Source organism: Erinaceus europaeus, chromosome 17 (genome assembly GCF_950295315.1).
Source record: "Erinaceus europaeus chromosome 17, mEriEur2.1, whole genome shotgun sequence".
Taxonomy (NCBI): domain Eukaryota; kingdom Metazoa; phylum Chordata; class Mammalia; order Eulipotyphla; family Erinaceidae; genus Erinaceus; species Erinaceus europaeus.
In genome coordinates, this window is record NC_080178.1 from 8,352,287 (window position 1) to 8,373,202 (window position 20,916).

The window sequence follows — 20,916 nt, forward strand, 5'->3', positions numbered from 1 at the left end:
AATACTGGTATGACTGTGGTCCACAGCATGGCTTGTACCAGAGTAATGCTCTCTCTCTTCGTTTTTTTCTCATAAATAAAACACATACTTAAGTAAATCTTTTAAAATTATGCACAAAGAGATATTTTAAAAGAAAATTAAAATGACACTAAGGTGGAGGAAAAATGTAAAACTATATTCTCAGACCTCTATACAGCTGACTAAATTCTAAATTTCTAACTCTGTACTCATCTATTAAGTTACGGTCCCTTTCTTTTCTCTTTTTTTCAGAGGGCATCAATCATCGTCATTCAAAGTGAATGAATCTTTACACTAAAGATCAGGGGAGAGAGAAGCTTATCCTTAGGAGAACCAGTTAATCAGTTGGAGTCAAGAAAGCTTTCCCATCAAGGTCATGAGTTAAGAAGGCTTTTCCGCTTTCTGCTTCTCTGAGCACACATGCCAGCAGCCAGTGACACCCGCAAGAATGTTTTGGCTTTCGTCAGATTCTGTAATCTGGAAATGACTAATTGGGGTCATGACAAAATGACAAAATGTGGGGTCATGGTGGTGGAGGGTACGAGGCTAAGAACTCTACAGTCTTTCATCTCCTGATCTTCTTGTGTAAAAATCAGATCATGCAACACCAATACAAAAGGAGTAAAATTAAGTCTCCTGGGGGGTGGGGGTAGAGAGTGTCCAGGAAGTGGGGATGGTTATCTTATTGGATCCTAAAGATTTCACTCAGAACTCAAGTCTGAGATTCATCCCCGTCCCCAGTAGCTAACATCTCTATGCAGAGAGAGTGTAGGTTTTCAACACTTTTGTGTAAGAAGGAGTCATGAAGAGAGTCAAGTGATGCATCCATGCTGGCCTGTCAGTCACGCTGTTTCTCCACAGTGGAGAAGAAAAACCCATCTGAAATCTTTGAAAGATTTGTTGCTTATTTATTGAGGACAGAAGACCAAACAAAGCATCTTCCTGGCAGATAGAGCTCTCACCAGGGATGGAATTCAGGACCTTGAACCTGCAAATAACATACCACCTTGAAAGACATCTATTTTTTTAAAGATTTTATTTATTTATGAGAAAGATAGGAAGAGAGAGAGAAAGAACCAGACATCACTCTGGCACATGTGCTGCTGGGGGTCAAACTCAGGAGCTCATGCTTGAGAGTCCAAAGCTTTTTCACTGTGCCACCTTACTACTACTATGATTGTGTTGTTATTTTAGCTGGAACACCTAGGCCAACACATTTCTAAAAGAGGAGAACTTATTGTAGTTTAGTAAGTTTTGGTGTCCAGTGCTCCTTAGAGTAAAATTGAGTAGGGTACTTCCTTTTTTCTTAGTACTCTTATTTGAAAAAAGAAAGTAGACAGTGCCTACCTAAAAATGTTTCAGACACTGAAATGATTAACATATGCAAAAAGGTCTCCATTTTTGTTTAAGTCACTTAGTCTGTATTAGTTCCCATTTAATTTATTATTTTTTTCTTTTTTCCACCAGCATTATCACTGGGGCTTGGTACTAACACTACAAATCCTCCACTCCCAGAACCATTTTTTCCTTTAAAAATTTTTTTTCTTTCCTATTCAATTAGGACACAGAGAAATTGAGAGGGAAGAGGGAAATAGAGATGGAGAGAGAAAGACAACTGCAGACCTGCTGCACCTCTCAAGAAGTGCCCCCGCTGTAAGTGGGGAGCAGGAGGCTCAAACCTGGGTCATTGCTCATAGTACTATATTTATGCTTAACCACTGACCAGACTCTTTTAAAATTTACCTACATCAAAGAAATTAAATATTCCTAAGCTAAAACTAAAACTAAAAAACAAAAAAGTAGAATTGCACTCCAGTGGATCTAATAAGAACTTTGAGTTTCCTTAACCTTCACAAATAAGAATTTGTATTCTAGCTCAAGTCTGAAATTATATTCTAAATAGACTTTCACAAAAAGTTCAGTATTAAACACCATTTCAGTAATATCTCTTCCCTATTGTAATTTGCCTATCTTCTTTCTTCTACTCTCCAGCTTTCAAATTGTACTTCAATTAGATATATATATCTTCATTGTGCACACTGTTGACTTACCCCAACATACAAAAATTCAAGATACAGGGTTGGGGAGATAGATTAGAGTACTGGACTTGTGTGACTAATGCTTCTGTAGAGGCCCCAGGTTCAATTCCCAGCACTGTCATGCCAGAACTGAGCTGTGGTTTAGTCAGTCTCTCTCTCTCTTTCATTAAAATAAATAAATAAATAAATAAAGAGTACACAAATATTTTTAAAAATCCAGAACATGGTGGAATTAATACATTTTGAAAGCTGGATAAAGATCAGTGACCCAGAATTAGTAAGAATGACAGCAACAAAAGTTGGCAAAGAATGTGGGATGAGTCAAAAGGATGAGAAAGCTCCTATTAGCTCTACACGGTTTGAAATAGCTCCCTGAGCAAGGATGCCAATACTCTCACTGCTGGTTTTGATTGCTTTGGAGTGGAAGGGGGTATCAGATTTGCAGGTCAAAGTAATCTGTCACATCAGAAATACTCTGAACAAAAAGTTTAGCAATAAAATCACTGGATTTATTCAGTACTAAATCTTCTTGATTTAATACTAAACTATGAAACAAATGAGAACTCCTTGGACTTTATCTAACATTTCCAGAGCCTTCATTCTTATACTTTTATTCAATTTCTCCTCCTCATAACCCTTTATCATTCTTCTTTTTTTTTTTCCTTCCTCTTTTCACAATCACTTCTCTCCATTTGCCAACAACATGACCACCCATGATCACCAATAGTCCCTGGGAGGCAAAATGCTTATAATCAAGTAATTTCCTTTTAATAAAATCTTTATTTTAGATAAAGATTGAGTTGAAAGGGATGAGGGAACATAGAGCTGGAGAAAGAAACCCATAGCACTGCTTCACTGCTCATGATGCTTCCCCCTGTAGGTAGGGGCTGGGGGTTTGAACCCCAGTTCTTTCCTTACACATGCTCTGCACTCTACCAGATGAGTCACTGCCCGGCCCCACTATTTTTTAAATTTTTATTTTTTAGTATTTTTAATTTATTTTCCCTTTTGTTGCCCTTTTTATTGTTGTTGTAGTTATTATTGTTGCTATTGATGTTGTTGGATAGGACAGAGAGAAGGGGAAGACAGAGAAGGGGAAGAAAAAGATAGACACCTGCAGACCTGCCTTACTACTTGTGAAGTGAACCACCTGCACGTGGGGAGCCGGGGGGGGGGGGGGGGGGGGGGGGGGGGGCCTAAACCCGGATCGTTACTCTGGTCCTTGTGCTTTGTGCCACCTGCGCTTAACCCGCTGCGCTACAGCCCGACTCCCCCACCCCCCTTTTTTTTTTTAAACAGTTTACATTTGTTTCCGTCATATTAAACAGAGTTTCATAAGGGAGAGCAGATCAGAGGAGCTCTCTTGTACATGTGACTCCTGGATTGAAGCTAGGAATGTCAGGCATATCTATCCCAGAGTCTACCAGTGAGCTGTTTCACCACTATAATATTTTTATCAAAAAAAAAAAAATTCTTTTTTTTTCCGGAAAGGAACCAGAGCACCTGGGATCTCTGGTACCTCAGCCAAGGAATCCCATTGCACCACTGCTCGAAATATCTCCCTCCTTCGCCATAAAATAATTCCAAAGATATTTGTGCGGCTTTTTACTCCATGATTTAGTGCCAAAGTCTGCCTATCAGGCCCCTGAAAGCAGTGCACCCATAGTTCCCCAAAACAATCACAGTTCCTCATGCTTCATTCTTGGTTGGGCTGAGATCAGGACAGAAGTGAAAATAAAGTCTCTCAGCACAACCCGCCATTTGGCTAGAAGGATACCCCACCACGCAGAAAGATGGCACCCCCAGATTTTACTCCCTGAGTGTCTCCTTCAAGAAGTTCCTCACTCACCCAGTTCTTCCATGATCACACACCCACGATGCTCTGGTCCCACAGGTGGTGAGGAACTGCGCTGCTATGAACCGGGGAAGAGGACCACAGGGGAACTGAATGAGACAGTGTGAGACAGCTTCTATAACCTTTTCTGGTTCCTGTATTTGCTTAGCACTTCCTCACTTCCTCTCTTTTGATTTGATGAGGATTCTTTTCCTTCTTTCTTTCTTTCTTTCTTTTTTTTTTTTTTTTTTGGCTTTGCTTCTATGGGTCAGAATGTAAAAGATGGAATTGGTATAGAAAGATAGGAAGTGAAGGTTTGCGTTCTGATAGTTCACTGGTTAAGGTGGTAACTATTCAACATTTATTTTGAAAAATGTAATTACTATGAAAGGGGACTCATCTTGAATTCATAAGAATGACAGATTTGCAGTTGTGTGTGTCTTTTGTTTTGTTTTTTCCCGCCATGTAGATATCATAGCATAGCTATGTGTCAGGAAATCGATTTTTCCCTTCTTTTGATGAAGCTGGGAGCTGGGGGGACCACGAACTCCTAAGTTTCCTTTCTTTTTTTAATTATTTATTTTTCCTTTTGTTTCCCTTGTTGTTACCAGGACAGAGAGAAATGGAGAGAGGAGAGAAAGACAGACACCTGCAGACCTGCTTCACCACCTGTGAAGCAAGTCCTCTACAGGTGGGGAGCCGGGGCTCGAACCTTCCCCGGGTCCTTGCATTTTGGGCCACGTGCATTTAACCCGCTGCGCTACCTCCCTGACTCCCCTAAGTTTCCTTTCATTCACAAATTCTACATCAGAATGAGCAACATCCAGTTCATTTTACTCTTTACTCAGCTCTGAAAATTATGTTACCCTGCATTCCTGAATAGATTGCTAATCCATTAAAGGTAGGTCTGGATGCTTCAAGTTTAAACAACTATAAAGGTCATGCAGAATGAGACTGGAAGGTTCGGACATCTTCCATAAACTTCTACTTAGTTTCATTACTTTTATAGCAGTTTCTCTGGAAAAAAAAAAAAGCTGGTGTTAACTTCTACCTCACTACTCGGCTTTTTATGTGCCCCAAAGGCAGGTCTTTACATAGGGCCTGCTAAGAAAAGGCAAGTTGTATACAGTTGTCTCTATGGAAGTCATGTTATCCCCACCTTTTGTTTGTTTGCTTGGTTTGTCGTGGCCAGGGTTTCACACCTGTAGGCAGACTTTTTTTCTCTCTCTTTCTCAAGAGTGAGAGAGACAAAAAGATAAAAACATTTAGTGCACAACCTGGATTTCAAGCTGGGTGACACATTTGACAAAGCAAGTAACCTCCTAAGTTAGTTATCTTGCTGTCCCCTTCTCCCAGTTTTAATTAATTAATTTTATTTGATAGAAAAAAACAAGACAGAAAAGGCCAGAGTACTACTCAGCTGTGGCATAGCTGGTACTAGGGATAGAACCTGTGCTTCTTATCACTATTTAAAATAATAATAATATTATTATTTATTCATTTACATATTTTACCAGAGCATTACTCATCTCTGGCTAATGTTGGTACTGGGGACTGATCCCAGGAGCTCAGAACTTCAGGTATGAAAGTCATTTGAATACCCATTATGCTGTCTCCTCAGCCCTATTCTTATTCACATGTGTACTGTGCTGAATAAACTCAAGTAATAGTAATTTGCTTAAAGATAACTATCCTAACTGGTTGCTTTGTTACATAGTATAACCTAGACTTATCTTCAAAGACTGTGACTGTCTTCTTTATAATAGTTTTTCAATGTTGATTTACAAATCACTTTTTCCATTCCTTTGTGATTCCTAAGATTTTTTTTCCCCCCAGTGAAAACTTTTCCACTCTGCATTACTTTGAGCAGCCATGGGATGTCAGTGCTGTTCCGAAAGACAGTTTACACCAAACATGACTTTGGGAAAAAAAAAAAAGATTCCCATCCACACTCTGCCAGCTTTTAACAGCTGAAAAGCCATTAGCCCTGTAAAAGTGTGAAAACATTCCGTCTAGTCTATGAAACATCTGCCAAATCTGAAGTGGTAACTGAGACAGCAGTGGAAGGAAAACACACACACACAGAGACACACAAACTTGGGCACTTGGCTTACACTGGATTCCACCTGCAGCTTAACTGAATGATTCATGTGAAATTAAGAATCAGATCCCAGCTCTTGTTTCCATACACTTGCTCTTAGGGCTTTTAATCCGGATGCTATTTATTTATAAAAAGGAAACACTGACAAAAAACATAGGGTCAGAGGGGTACAACTCCACACAATTCCCACCACCAGAACTCTGTATCCCATCCCCTCTCCTGATAGCTTTCTTACTCTTTATCCCTCTGGGAGTATGGACCCAAGGTCATTGTGGGATGCAGAAAGTGGAAGGTCTGGCTTCTGTCATTGCTTCCCCGCTGAACATGGGCGTTGACAGGTGGATCCATACTCCCAGCCTGTCTCTCTCTTTCCCTAGCGGGGCAGGGCTCTGGGGAAGTAGAGCTCCAGGACACATTGGTGGGGTTGTCTGTCCAGGGAAGTCTGGTTGCCATCATGGTAGCATCTGGAACCTGGTGACTGAAAAAGAGTTAAGATATAAAGCCAATGGAGTCGGGTGGTAGCGCAGCGGGTTAAACGCAGGTGATGCAAAGCACAAGGACCTGCCTAAGGATCCCTGTTCGAGCCCCCCGGCTTCCCACCTGTAGGGGAGTCGCTTCACAGGTGGGGAAGCAGGTCTGCAGGTGTCTTTCTCTCTGCATCTTCTCCTTCTCTCTCCATTCCTCTATCCTATCCAACAACTAAAACAACAAGGGCAACAAAAGGGAATATTTTTCAAAAATTAAAAAAAAAGATATAAAGTCAAACAAGTTGTTGACTAATTATGAACCTAAAGCCGAGAATATTGCAGATGAAGATTTGGGGGGGGTCTCCCTTTTGGAAATAGCTAGTAGGTCTATTTCAGGTATATTCCAAAGCGCCCATGACTTTACTAGTTCTTGCCTGAGCCCGACCTCTGAGATGCAGGAGACCTAGGTTATTGTCTGGTGCGATGGTGTCATGGCTGGAAAAAGGACCAGAAAGCTGGATCAGGGGAACAGAGTAGCTCCCAGAGATGCGAAAGGTGTATAGCTAGTGTTGACTGTATATTTATTTACTTTTTTTTTTTTTTCAATTCAGGCGTAAACAGCATTCCTGCCCACAGCTCCTTGCTTCTATTATCACTGAAAGGGAGGAATGCAAGAAGCCGAGGGCCATCGCCTCCTGCGACTTGGGAGATGAGATATGCGGGTGGAAATTCCCGTCTGACGCAGTCAAGGCAACTGAGCCATTCTTCTCTCTCACTCATTCCTGGCAGAGCTGCTCTTGCGACCAAGCTTCCTGTGAGGCCGCGACAGTCGGCAGCCACCGAGGCGGGAGGTTTCGGTTCAGTGGCCGGAAGTCGTCGGGCTCAGCCTCCGGGGCGGGTGGGGGCCACGTTCAGCCCCGGGCTGCCTAGGGGGTTGGGGGGGGGTGGATGTGGAGCGCAGGTGCGTGACAGACGTGAACGCTGATCTGACCCAGACGAGGCGCGCCAAGCTAAACCAAAACCAATCTGAGGGCTGTGACGTGGCCTCCCTAGAAATGTTTCCTTGATGCCAAGTACCAAAACAAGGGGGGGAGGGGGGGGAAAGACCTGCGGTTCAGGCTGACCCGCATCGGGCACTTCGGCACATTCGCGCTGTGACTGCGCAGGCGTCGGGGCCTAACCCGGAAGCACTGTCTCCCTAGAGACCTGAACGCGAATAGCAGGAAAACTACCCTTCCCGTGATGCTTTGCTCAAAAATATCCCCAGCATCCTCCCTAGAAGTGGTCATGCTCTTGTCCCCGGAAGCAGAGGGTTAAGTAGGACTTCATCTCCCAGGGTGCATTTCGGCGAGTGAGCTAGGCGCATGCGCCAAAGGGAGCGCCCTGTTGGACCTCACGGTATCAGCAAACCCCCCCGTCGCCATTTTTTTTAGGAGACTCATCCTGCAGCCGGCGTTTTTTTTTTTTTCTTAAAGGAGAAGCGACACCTCAAAAAAATTAATTTTTTCCTCCCTTTTCCCCGCAAGATTTGGCGGAGCTGGGGACAGAGATCACACACAGGAAAGTAGGGCTGGGGTGGAAGCAGAAAAACGTCAGAGTTACTTCCGCGGTATAGAGAGGCGTCTGCAGCGCCTTAGAGGAGCAGGTGCGCGCGCAGCTAATCTGGGGCGCGCGCGCGGCACCTTCGCTTCACCCCAACCTCGCGAGACTTCCCCCCACCCCACCCCTTCCCGGCCCTAGCGCGTGTTGCGCTCTGGAAAGGGAGGCGGGAGTGGAGTGGGGCGTGTGCGTGGGGGGGAAGGTCACTTTGGGACTGTCGCGAGACGCAGCCGTTTAACGGTGAGGACGGGGTGCGCGTGGAAAGAAAACCTCGCGCTCGCTCTGGGAGCCGCTTCCTGATTGGCTGAAGGAAGGGGCAGCCCCTCCCCCTGCACGTCGCGGCGTGAGAGCCCGCGAGGGGCGGGGCGAAGGCGACACCACTCCTCTCCGATTGGCCCGTCGTGCGTCCGTGGCGGGCGTGCGCGCGTGCCGGCAGCGGCCGCGGGGCCTTGAGTGGCAGCTGGGGGGAGGGGAGGGGAGGGGAGGGGAGGGGAGGGGGGCCGCCCTGGGAGCCGGGCGGAGGGGCGGGGGGGAGAGGAGCGCAGAGTGAGAGGGAGCCGGCCGCTCCGGGAGCAGAGGGGGGCGGGGGGGGGGAACCTGCTCCGCGGCCTCCGCCGCCGCCTCCTCCGCCTCCGCCGCCGTCCGGGACGACGGGATTAAGGGACGGACGAGCCCCGATGCCGGGGGAGACGGAAGAACCGAGACCCCCGGAGCAGCAGGGCCAGGACGGGGGAGAGGCGGCGGCGGCCAGGGCGACCCCGGAGGAGCCTCCACACCAGCCCCCGGCGGCGGCGGCGGCGGCGGGACCCGCTAGCAGCCGCGTGCTGAGGGGAGGCCGGGAGCGGGGCCGGGCCGCCGCCGCCGCCGCCGCCGCCGCGTCCCGCCGGAGGAAGGCCGAGTACCCGCGCCGGCGGAGGAGCAGCCCCAGCGCCAGGCCTGCCGACGCCGCCAAGCCGCCGTCCCCGCCTCAGGGCAAGAGGAGTCCGCGACTCGTGTGAGTAACGCGGCGGCTCCGGGTGGCGGGAGGCCTCCCCCCCTTTCCCCCTCTCCTCCCTCCCTCCGTCTTTCTCCGGCGTCCGCCTTTCCGTCCGTCCCTCGGTCCGTCCGCCCGTCCGTCCGCTCGCGGCTCGGTCCCTCGCGGCTCCCGTAGCGCCGCTCCACGTGACGCGCCGCGCTGCCCCCTGCTGGCGCCCTGCCGCCGCGCTGACCGCTCGCCCGCCCGCCCCGGAGCTTGGCACCCGCAACCCCTTTGTCAGCATCACCACCGCCTCCCCGGTCCCCCTCCTCCTCCTTCATCTTTTTTTCCTCAGACCGCGCCTGCCTGACCCCTGACCCCCCCCCCGACCCTTGACCCCCGACCTCGCTCCGGCCACCCACCCCACCCGCGTTTCCCGCCCGTCAAGCTCCAGCCCGTGTGTGGTCGGTGGGTCGGTCGGTTGGTCCGTCTGTCTGTCTCTCTCTCCCCCCGGGGAGCGGCTGGTCGTTGTTGTGTGGCGTCTCCCTCCCCGGCACGCGGCGCAGGACGCCCGGCGCTTTGCTTTTCCGCGTCTGGTTTTATGGGACTTGGTCTCAGTCTCCGAGCGGCTTAACCGCGGCTCGCGAGACCCCCCGACGGGGCTCTGGGTCTCACCCACCGCCACCCCCCCCATTTCCGCGTCCGCGCTCGGGTTCCCTCGGGGGAAACGGCAGCTTCTCTCCGGGCTTACGGGCAGGGCTGGGCTGGGCCCGGTGACGACACTGACTGACTTTGACTGACTGACTGACTGACTGACTCTCTGACTCTCTGACTCTCTGACTCTCCCTCCCTCCTTCCTGCCTGCTCCCTCGTCCCGCCCTTTCCCTGCCGCAGTCACACCTGCACGGGCTCAGCCGCCTAGCGGGGGGGGGGGGGGGGGGGCTCGGGAGACGCGGCCTGTGAGTCAGTCAGTCTGTGTCTGTGTGTCCGGCCCCCTCTGCCCGGGACGCGGAGCAGCAGCTGCGTGACGCCAGACGCGGCTTCGAGCTGCTCAGCTGTCGGAGGGAGATCCAGGCTCAGCCGGAGCTGGGCAGTGTGCTCCCTGTCTGTCTGCCTGTCTGTCTGTCTCTCTTTCCCTGAATATCTCTCGTTACAAACAACACATGTAGCAAAATGAAACATTAAAAGAAGCCGCAAGAAAGGAAAGAAAAACCAGTGTAGAAATCACTTGGCTGCAAGTTAGAATTCTAATTGCTGTTAGTGGATTTCGTGGCCGCAGAAAACTCGTAATATTTGTAGTAGTTCGGTTTAGCAGATGAAAGAGCTTCGCAGTGAAAGTTCATTTGTTCGGACCTTTTTGAGGGATAGGTAGAATGGTCCGTAATGTTTTCCATGTAAATTCTGCACGTTGGGACTTTTTTTTTCTTTTTCTCTTATCCCTACTACCCTATGTAAGAAAGTCATTACTGCGCTTTAAAACTTCCATTCTTCTATACCATCTGCAATTCAAACAGCCCTGTATCACTTCCCTCCTACCACACACTGGTTTTCCTTATGAAAAGAGCCCCAGTGAGTGAGTGAGTGTGACAGACAGAGATTGCCCCATCTGTGGGACTTGACCCTTCTCAGACCTAGTTTTTAGGGATTTGGAGAGATGGTGTAGCACGGAAGCTTCTTCCTTCTGTGTGGTGCTGCTCCTGCCGCTCCTGGAGCTGGTGCGGGGGTTGGGCTCAATTCTGGCTGGCATGCATGATAAAAAGCAAGCTCACTATCCCAGGGAGCTATCTTGCCGGCCCTAGACATGATCTGATTACACTTGGCAGTGGTAGTTTTCTCCTTGTCAGGATTGTATTTTTCCCTAACTCATGAAAAGAAAATGGTTGTGTTGGGTCTTTTCACTTCCGCAATATGAGCACTAAAACAGTCTACTTTGGATGGAGGTGACTATGGGATTGGATCTGGCTTCCCAGCCGCAGGCTGACACATGGAGCACCTGCTGGGGGAGGCGTCTGTGGATATGGGGGAGAAACTGCCTGCTGGCAACAGTGGAATCACGCAACCACAGAGCCCCACTGATAATCCTGGTGGCCAAAAAAAATCCTTAGTTTGGATTGGATTGGATTGTTGAAATGACCTTTAAACAATGCTTTTGTGACACATTTCCAACTCAGTGCTTTCCCTGGAAATCTGTTGACAAGCATTTCTGGTCAGCCAGCCTTGACTGAGCAAGTACTTGGGCCTGGCGCTGCTGAGCTAGGGTTTATAGAGCTAAATGAGTCATTGCCCTTGTCTTCAAGCACCTTGCAGTAAAAGGAAAGGAGTATCGATTAGTCAGGGTTTGTAAAACGTGTATGTCTTAGAGATTTGCAGCAACACCCGTATTTTAAAATTAGGAAACTCAAGTCCATTAAGAGATTCTTGAATCCTGCTCAGGTGACCATCACTATTTACATAATAACGTGGCTTTTTTTTTTTCTTTTTCAAGGAGATGTAATCTCTGTGTTAAATGCTTGTTCTATTCAGGGCCTTTTTCTATATCCCAGCGAGCATTTCTCCTTATAAGTTGCCAGTAATTAGCTTTTTTCCTTTTAGTTGAAGACAGCAAAGTATAAAGATAAGCTGAATTTGAGGAAGGAGAATATATTCTGTAAGAATTAGGCTTATTGGGGGAGTCGGGCTGTAGCGCAGCGGGTTAAGCGCAGGTGGCGCAAAGCACAAGGACTGGCATAAGGATCCCGGTTCGAACCCCAGCTCCCCACCTGCAGGGGAGTCGCTTCACAGGCGGTGAAGCAGGTCTGCAGGTGTCTATCTTTCTCTCCTCCTCTCTGTCTTCCCCTCCTCTCTCCAGTTCTCTCTGTCCTATCCAACAACGACAACAACAATAATAACTACAACAATAAAACAAGGGCAACAAAAGGGAATAAATAAATAAAATAAAAATATATAAAAATTAAAAAAAAGAATTAGGCTTATTGGGCCAGCAGAATAGCTCAGTTGGATAATGTGCTTACTTGCCATGTGTGACCCAGGTTCAAGCCCCCCCCCCCACCTCATTAAAGGAAGTTTCCACCCTGTGATCTCTTTCACTCACTCTAACTCTCTGTGTCTGTTGAGGGGGAGAAATTGGGGCTTATCACTTGCTATAGTTTAGTCAAAAGTTCAGCCCCATATCTTGCATGCAAATATTTTATCTGCTCATATAATTTTTAAATGACTATCTCACCAGTTTTGTCATTATAAACATTTAACTATTCATGCGTTCCTTCTATGGAGATATTATAATTATTAAGCCAGGACTAATTTAAAATTTAGAAAGGTTTTTCATTCTTTTAACAAAAAATCCTATGTTCATCTTTCGTATTTCAGAATTTGAAACATCAATAAATATTTTCAACTTCTAATTTCTGTTGAGCATATTAGATATTGGTTTGTTTTTGTTTTTCTTTCTTGCCACCAGGGTTATTGTTGGGCTTCTGAACCTGCATCGATCCATAGGGCTCCTTCCTGGTGGCTGGCTGGCAGGTTGGCTAGATTTTTGATAGAAACAGGCAGAAGGGCTGATAATGGCAATGTATACTAGGTGACCCACCAGCTAGCCCCCAACCATATTAGCTTAAATTGAGTATTCTTAGAGGACTCCTTCAGACTCAGCAGAGTTACAGGTAAAAGGAAAACCAGACTTTGATGGTGCGAAGACAAGAAATGTCCTTGCTAAAACTAGAAAAGTAGCAAACCATTAGGTAGCATTTCCAAACTAACTTTTCTTACTTTTTGTAGGGTAAAGTTGTCAAGTAAAGTTAGTGGTGGACAATGAAAATGTAGAGACAGTAACTCTGAATTGAAGGCTTCATGGTTCTTTGGGAAGGCTTCAGCATTGCCAAATACTGAATTTTCTTCCAGTGGTCATCAGTGTAGTATTGAGCAGACACTTTCAGAAGGGTTTTGAAAACTCAGATATTGTTTTAAGAGCTTGAGCTTATTTTCTGTACTTTTATATCCTATAGAGTCAGAATGATTAGCAGCTACCTTGTTCTAGAGCACTGCTTTTTCTTTTTTTCTTTTTTTTTTTTTTTAAGAGACATGAGAAAATGATAGCTAATCTTTCTAAAAAGAAAGGGGTTTGCCATATGGTATGTCCTCTAGAGTTGGATATTTTTTGTAACAGAGTATCTACCCTTTCAAAAAAGAAAATTTTAAATTTTTTTTTCCAAAATAATGATTAACAAGACTACCATTTAAAATGTGTATTTATTTATTTATTGTTGAGCAGAGACAAATTGAGACGGGTTGGGGAGATAGGGAGAGAGACAGAAACACCTACAGCCTTGCTTTAGCAGCAGTCATGAAGCTTTCCCCCTGCTGGTGCTGACAGGGACTTGAACTTGGCTCCTTGCACACTGTAATGTGTATGCTGAAACAGGTGCGCCACCACCAGGCCCCAAAAGAAAAAAATTTGTACTGTGTGACACATGGTACACCACTTTTTGAAATGATAAAGGTAGATTCGTTATACTGTACTTGGCAGTTCTGTATGAAAGATATTTTCCCAGATTAAAAGCATGAGAATAACTTTTTTTCATTAAAAAAATAAAAGTACCAGGTGCACCTGGTAGAGCATACAAGCTACCATACACAATCATCTGGGTTCTGGCCGACCAGTTCCCACCTGCAGGGGGAAGGCTTCATGGGTAATGAAGCCGTGCTGTAGGTGTTCTTCCTCCTCCCCTCTAGGTTACTTGGTCTCTATCAAGTAAATAAAGCATTAAAAAAAAAAAAATTACAAGTACATTTTAGAATTTTCTTCTAATTCTGGCAGAATCGCATCTGGATGGCTAGTGCACCTGTGTTGTCGTGCATGTTTCAGGTTTGAACTGGCCCACCACAGAACCTGGTGCACGCTTTGGTGCTGTCTCTTCCTTCTTGGGAGGGGGGTGGAGTGGGCCTGGAGCAGTGAAGTGAGGCAAAGTTTATGCATATAAAGTAAATGCATGTAAACAAACGGTATAAGATAGCCCTGGTGCCTATCACCTGGGTGTGAATGTATCTTGCCATACATTCTACCTCTCACACCCTATTTCCCCCTTTTTCCTATGGGCAGATGTGTTTTAAAGGAAATCACAAAAATGCTACATTTCTTCCCCAGTTATACCATTTGTGTGAAATTGGGGAATTTTCACTTATGGCTGGTTAATAAGACAAATAACACGATTTTGTCTTGTAAACTGCCTTTTTACAGTCAAGCAAAACACAAGTTGTCCAGTGTGGCTATTTAACTACACAGTAGTCACAATAAAATTTCCTCTTTTTTTAAAAAAAATACTTAGTAGTCACACATTAGTGCAGATACAGAATATTCTTATCACTGTAGGAAGTTCTTTTGAAGGTGGAGGTAGGTGGCATAATGGTTATGCAGAGACACTTTAATGCCTATCACCCCACACCACCATAAACCAGAGCGGAGTAGTGCTCTGGTAAAACAAACAAGAAACCTTTTGGACAGCACTGTTCTGATTTCTGTATCATTCTGAAGATGAACCTGGAAGGGATGAGACACATTTTTTGTGTATCAAGGTATGTGAGATCACTGGTTTAATTAAACTTGGTTCTTATTTCTTTCAGATGCTTGGAAAAAGTAACAGCCGACAAAGGTAAGACTTGCTTACTCCAGTTCACATATGACTTAAATTGATTTTTAAAATAATCTGATAAAAAGCAGAATGAGCTTCAGCCTCATAATTCAGATTGTTCTCTTGAAAGTGGTTTACTCAGAAAAAAATTATTAGAAGAGCTTATTTACTAAGATTTAATTAAAAAGCAACTAGTAAAGCCTGTTTAGGTAACATCAAGTTTGAACAACTTATATACCCAACAGTAGGACAGTAAACTTGGACCAACAGAGTGTTTTGGAGTTTAGAAGCCTGGTGGTGAACATAGAAGATTTTTTTAAAAGTCAGTTTGTGATGATTTGAGGCTATTTTGTCTTTAATTATGTAATAATAAATGATGCACAAATTTACAGAACATGGAAAAAAATCTTGGTGCTGGTAGGGACTCATAAATGCCATTTAAAGAATGCGGAAAGAAAAGATTTCAACCTAGTGAATAATTAAATGGGGTCATTAGGTCATTTCTCTATATAGACTTTTAGCAAACTGAGTATGTTTGTGTGTTGAACAGGGTATTTTTCTATATTGAAATACCTGTAAATCTTCCATTCTCATTTCTACTATTCTCTAACTTTTAAAAAATATAATTTCTTTTTTTAAAGAATTTATTTATTTATTTATTTATTACCTGAGCACTGTTCAGCTCTGATTTATGGTGGTGCAGCATATTGAACTTGAGACTTTGGAGCCTCTGGCAGGAGGGTCTCTTTGCATTATGCTATCTGCCCCTGCCCTATATATAATTTATTTATTTATGAGAAAGATAAGAGAGAGAAAAAAACCAAACATCATTCTGGTACACATGCTGCTAGGGATTGAACTCATGACCTCATGCTTGAGAGTCCAATGCTTTACCCACTGCAGCACCTCCTGGATCCCATATATTTTTATTTTATTTTATTTATTTTTATAGTATTTTTTAAATATTTTATTTTTGAGACAGAAACATCAGAGCACTGCTTAGCTCTGGTTTATAGTGGTGTGGGGGATTGAACCTAGGACTTGGAGCCTCAGGCATGAGAGTCTGTTTGCATAACCATTATGCTATCTCCCCCACCCATATTTTTATTTTTTAAAGGCTTTATTCTGGGCTTGGCAGACTGGCTTATTAGAATTGCCCTATCCTCTTGGGGTCTTTGTGTTCTGTGTATGTATGGAAATTTAAAAAAAAAGATTTTTTGTTAAAAATATTTTATGTATATTTTATTTTTATATATTTTTGAAGAATGTCAGTTTAATTGGAAACAATAACATGATTGCTTTGTAAATAATAATGTGACACAGTACTTAGGCCTATTTTTTCCTCTGGAAGTAAAATCTGTGTTTCATAGTATACCAGGCAGAGGTATTAGGTACTAGGTAAGGTTTTTGTGCAGAAAGCTTTGCATGGCTGTTTTGTCTAGCTAGTTTTGGGTTTAGATACTGCTGATTAAGATCGTGTTTTTGAAGTCTTATGATGTGGAGAAAAGGTAGAGGTAATGGCAATAGTACCAGAACAGTTATTATTAAAACAAAGAAAGGTTTAGGAAGAAAAGCATACAGATATATTAGAATTACTCTGCTTGTATAAAGAGAACGTCCAAAAATTGTTTGGGGTCACCTTGACAATGTGGAGATTTTGAATCTCCTATTGGAGTTAAATTGATCCATCTTAGTATAGGTCTCTTAACCAGAAGTTGGTGTGCTGTGTAGCTGTCAAGCAATGGAGAGGTTAAAGCTACATTATTGGTAATTCAGTCTCCATTAACTTCACAGTAATTCATTAGTTCTTTGTTTTGCAAGTTAGAGCCTAAGCTTTTAATTCAATTTCTGTGCTTTATTCCTAATCAGTACCTGGAATTCAGTAACACTTGATAAAAGATAGCTGTTAAGTTTAAAATGTCAAAGAAATAATAATTTCCAACTCCTATTTTCAGCTCTTAAGTTTGCTTACTATGTAACTGTTTAACTATGAACAGTTTAATAGATGCTTAAGAATTGTCTTAACTTAGGTGGTTACTACTCTTCCAGAGTAGAAGGTTTCTAGTTTTCTGGATGTATTATGGTCTGTTTTTATTAATAGTAAATGGGTGCTTTCACTCTTACTCCAAACAACTTGAAATACATGTTTTCCTTCAGTTGAAGATAAGAACACTTGACATGCATGTTTGAACAAATGATAGACATGAAGAAAAAAAAAGGCACACCATATAATGCTACTCTTGTATAGAGAGAAAGCTCATTAAATAAAGCAAATGAATTTTTAGGGCTGGGTAGTGGTATGCTTGGTGGAGTGCACATGCTAATATGTGCATGGTCCTAGGTCAAGCCCCCAGTCCCCACCTGTGGGGGAGGGGGGAGCTTCACTAGAGGTGAAGCGGAGCTACAGGTGTATGTCTCAATCTTCCCTTTAGATTTCTCTCTGATAATTAAAGTACTTAAAGGAAGAAGAAATAAATTGGCATACATAGTCCTCATAAACTCAGTGGATGTGGGAAGTAGAACAGGATTTTTTTTAAGTAATTTTCATAGTTTTAATTTTATCGGTATTTTTCTATATTGAAGTACCTGTGATTATTCTTCCCATCACATTTCTAGTATTTTCAAATAGTATTTATCCCCCCCCCTTTTTTTCTTAATAGACCATTCCCTCTCAAATGAAGAAAACCTCACATTTTTATTATTGCCACTTAAGATATGGTCTTGTTTATTTCTTGAAATATTTAAAATCTCCTTTGATAGCTTGGTTTCCTTATTTAAAATCTGTGTATCTTGAATGGAGAAGATCTCTGGAAGGAAACTGCCTAGGTTAAAGAGAAGATAAGTGTAATATTAGTTTAAACATTTTAAATATATTATTTTTAAATATTCCTTTTGTTGCCCTTGTTTTATTGTTGTAGTCAGTTGATGTTGTTGGATAGGACAGAGAGAAATGGAGAGAGGAGGGGGGAAACAGGGAAGAGAAAGATAGACACCTGCAGACTTGCTTCACCACTTGTGAAGCAACTCCCCTGCAGATGAGGAGCCGGGGGCTCCAACCGGGATCTTTACTCTGGTCCTTGTGCTTTGCATTACCTGTGCTTAACCCGCTGCACTACCACCCAACTCCCAAAAGATTTTATTTATTCATCAAGATAGAAGGAGAGAGAGAGAGAACGAGAACACACCAGACATCACTCTGGTACACGTGCTGCCGGGGATTGAACTCAGGATCTCATGCTTGAAAATCCAATGCTTTATCCACTGCGCCACCTCCTGGACCACTAGCTTTAACTCTTAAATACAGCCAGGTTTTAGCTGAAACAACTTTCCATAAAGTAATGGTACTTTTCTAAAGTAACTATGTGTTTTAAATGCCCTCATTTCTAAGTACTGTTAATATTGGCTATTATTTCAAAGTAGTCTTAGAGAACAAAATAGAGATAAATACAGAACATATAGATAATACAGAACTATTGAATAGTTTGAGGTTTCAGAAACTACTGTTATTAATACTTGCGTTTCAGATTGCTGATAATAGGCTAGCTATTTCATCTATACTATCTCCATCATATCCCATTATCTTAAGGTAGTTGGGACCTTTTTCCCCTGCTTGGTATAAGATAACTTCAAGCATCTTATTCCTTCTTGGAAATGCCCCATATCTTTTAAGCTTTTTTTTCTTTTTAATTATCTTTATGTCTTGGATAGAAACAGCCAGAAACTGAGAGAAGGAAAGCTAGAAAGGGAGAGAGACACCTGCAGACCTGCTTTATCACTCGTAAAGCTTTCCTCTGCAGGTGGAAACCGGGGGCTCGAACCCAGGTCCCTGTGCACTGTAGCATGTGCACTCAACCAGGTGCGCCACTATCCAGCCCCCTTTAAGCTATTTTTTTAGGTGAAATAGCCAGCTCTCCTGCAGTTCTTCCTCTTTAGACACTATAGTATGTCAGAATTGGAACGTAACAACAGAATCTTTAATCAGATAAATGAGTCTGTTCCGTATACACAGTTACATCCAGCTTATATAAGAGCCATATCTGACAGTTTATTCTTTCTTGGAAGGTTTTATTCTGTTATATACAGTAATTTGTTTTACATTGCAATCCTTTTCGACTCAGGACTTTTTGAGTTGCAGCAGAATGCCCTGGCAGAAGAAGATAACTGAGTTAGACTAAACATAAAGGCCTGCAGGCCATAAGAACTCAAGGCCTAAAAGGTACCTGTCTGCTTGAGAGCATAATATTGTCCTTTCCATCTGAAAGGCTTGAGTACCCAAGAACCTCTGCCACAAAACAATTGAATGTGCCTCCTTCCCTGACCCTTGTAAGACTAAGAGGGATCAAGCTACTCCGAATTCAGAATTGCCAAATTGATGTAACTGCATCCAGGTGAAGATGCCCCTTGGCTTCAGAGCGGCTAATTCCCTTCTGCTTACCTCATTAAATCTGGCTTCCTTCCTTGATCCTACTTAAACACCTAGCTTCTTATAACCGATTTTTGTCTATAACTGCCTCTGAGAATTTTGAAACGTTATTTTACTGTAGTTCTCCCTGAGTTCTTGCATTAAGTTATCTCCGACATGTTTAATTGTAAGATTTATTTTAAGGAATTAGCCCATGTGGTAGTGGAATCCGTTGAGTTCTAAGTCCACAAGGCAAACCAGCAAACTAAATGCAAGTTCAGGTAAATGCTGGTATTTCAGTTGTAAGTCCATAATTCACTGGACTAGAAACTCAGACAGGCTTTCAAATGTGTTTGATTAAACTACCATCAATTACTGTGGAAGGGCCTCACCCAGTCAGCTTAAGATCTAAGAACAAAGTCTAGTTCTATGAAGAAAGCATTTGGCCTCCAGAATCAAAGTCTGCTGATGTAAATATTACCCACATATAAAAAAAAATACCCAGCTCTGTGCCCTTTTAAACCCGAGGCCAATATCCTCCTAACATCTAGATGGACTTATTTTACTTATTTATTTTTAATTTTATAGGACAGAGAAATTGAGGTGAGGAAGGGGAGATAGAGACCTCTGCTGATTAACTGCTCGTGAAGCTTCCCCCCTGAAAGTGGGGACTGGGGGCTTGAATCCATGTCCTTAACTTGTGATAACATGTGCACTCAACCAGGTGTGCCACCCAGCCCCCTAAATGGATCTTTAATCAAACATCTGGATTACTGTAGTCTGGCCATGTTGGCTGATATAAATTTATAAATCTATGTTTTTACCTCACTTGAATTTTGGATTTTATCCTAATATTTAATCCTTTTGTTTTTATCTTAATTTTATACTTTTCCTTCAAGGTTTTGATTATGTATTGTTTGTTTGCCTCCAGGATTACTGCTGGTGCTCGGAGCCAGCACTACAAAGCCACTGCTCCTGGAGGCCACTTTTTCCATTTTATTGGATAGGACAGAGAGAAATTGAAAGAGGAGAGTAGGGGGAGAGAGAAAGAGAGATACCTGCAAACCTGCTTTACCACTTGTTAAGCGAACCCCCCTGTAGGTGGTGGGGGTGGGGCTGGAACTGGGAACCGTGCACTTAACCCCATGCACCACTGCCTGGCCCCCATTATGTTTTGTTTTTAATTTTCAAGAATGTTTTTTGAATGAAATATTGGTAGTGTAAACTGACTCATGAAAAAAAGGGTTTTGAACTAAGTCTACTTACATGGATTCCCCCTACACCCCACCCCACCCCACCAGTCTTTGAGTTATATAGCTTTTATACCAGAGGACAGTGATCCTTAGAGATCATTTTAAGAATATGCCTTCCATAACTACCTGTTATATATGAGGTTGCTTCATTATTCAGCACACTCAGGGCATTCATTAGTTAGAAGGGTACTTTTCATATGTACCTCTCTGATTGATTCTCTTCCTTTGTTTCTCTCATGCCCTAGCCATTCATTCTCTCTATATATATATTTACAGGATACCTGTGAGGGTTAATTCTTTTGGAAATAAAAGGTAAATGTGGTCTATCTAATTTATGACTGGCAGATGATTTTAAAAATAGAAAAATTTGATGGAGAATGGCGAGTATTGTCTACGGCCATACCACCCTGAACACGCCCAATCTCATCTGATTTAGGAAGCTAAGCAGGGTTGTGCCTGGTTAGTACTTGGATGGGAGAATGGCAAGTATTCAAGGCATTAATAGTACAAAGATTTGGTATTAGTATAAGCAAATGACTTATTCTAAGGCTAACGATACTCTTGTTTTTCAAAAATGGAAAGGCCAGAGTATGTTGAACATCTCAATCTAATTTTTAAAAG

The 20,916-nt window shown here is 43.4% G+C and overlaps 2 protein-coding genes across 3 annotated transcripts in view; one reads left to right on the forward strand and one right to left on the reverse strand.

Moving 5' to 3' along the window:
• Nucleotides 1-4,566, reverse strand: part of LPXN (leupaxin) — a 59,468-nt gene extending 54,902 nt beyond the window's left edge. Inside the window, exon 1 of the mRNA XM_060176239.1 lies at nucleotides 3,907-4,566. Within this exon, the coding sequence (XP_060032222.1) occupies nucleotides 3,907-3,919 (13 nt within the window). The 5' untranslated portion in view covers nucleotides 3,920-4,566. The remainder of the gene's footprint in view (nucleotides 1-3,906) is intronic.
• Nucleotides 4,567-8,543: 3,977 nt separating this feature from the next.
• ZFP91 (ZFP91 zinc finger protein, atypical E3 ubiquitin ligase) overlaps nucleotides 8,544-20,916 on the forward strand; it is a 30,157-nt gene continuing 17,784 nt past the window's right edge. Inside the window, exons 1-2 of one of the 2 annotated variants that reach the window (XM_060176242.1) lie at nucleotides 8,544-9,052; nucleotides 14,633-14,661. In XM_060176242.1, coding sequence (XP_060032225.1) covers nucleotides 8,736-9,052; nucleotides 14,633-14,661 — 346 coding nt within the window. In that variant the 5' untranslated portion in view covers nucleotides 8,544-8,735. The remainder of the gene's footprint in view (nucleotides 9,053-14,632; nucleotides 14,662-20,916) is intronic. The other variant, XM_060176241.1, reaches the window with a different exon arrangement.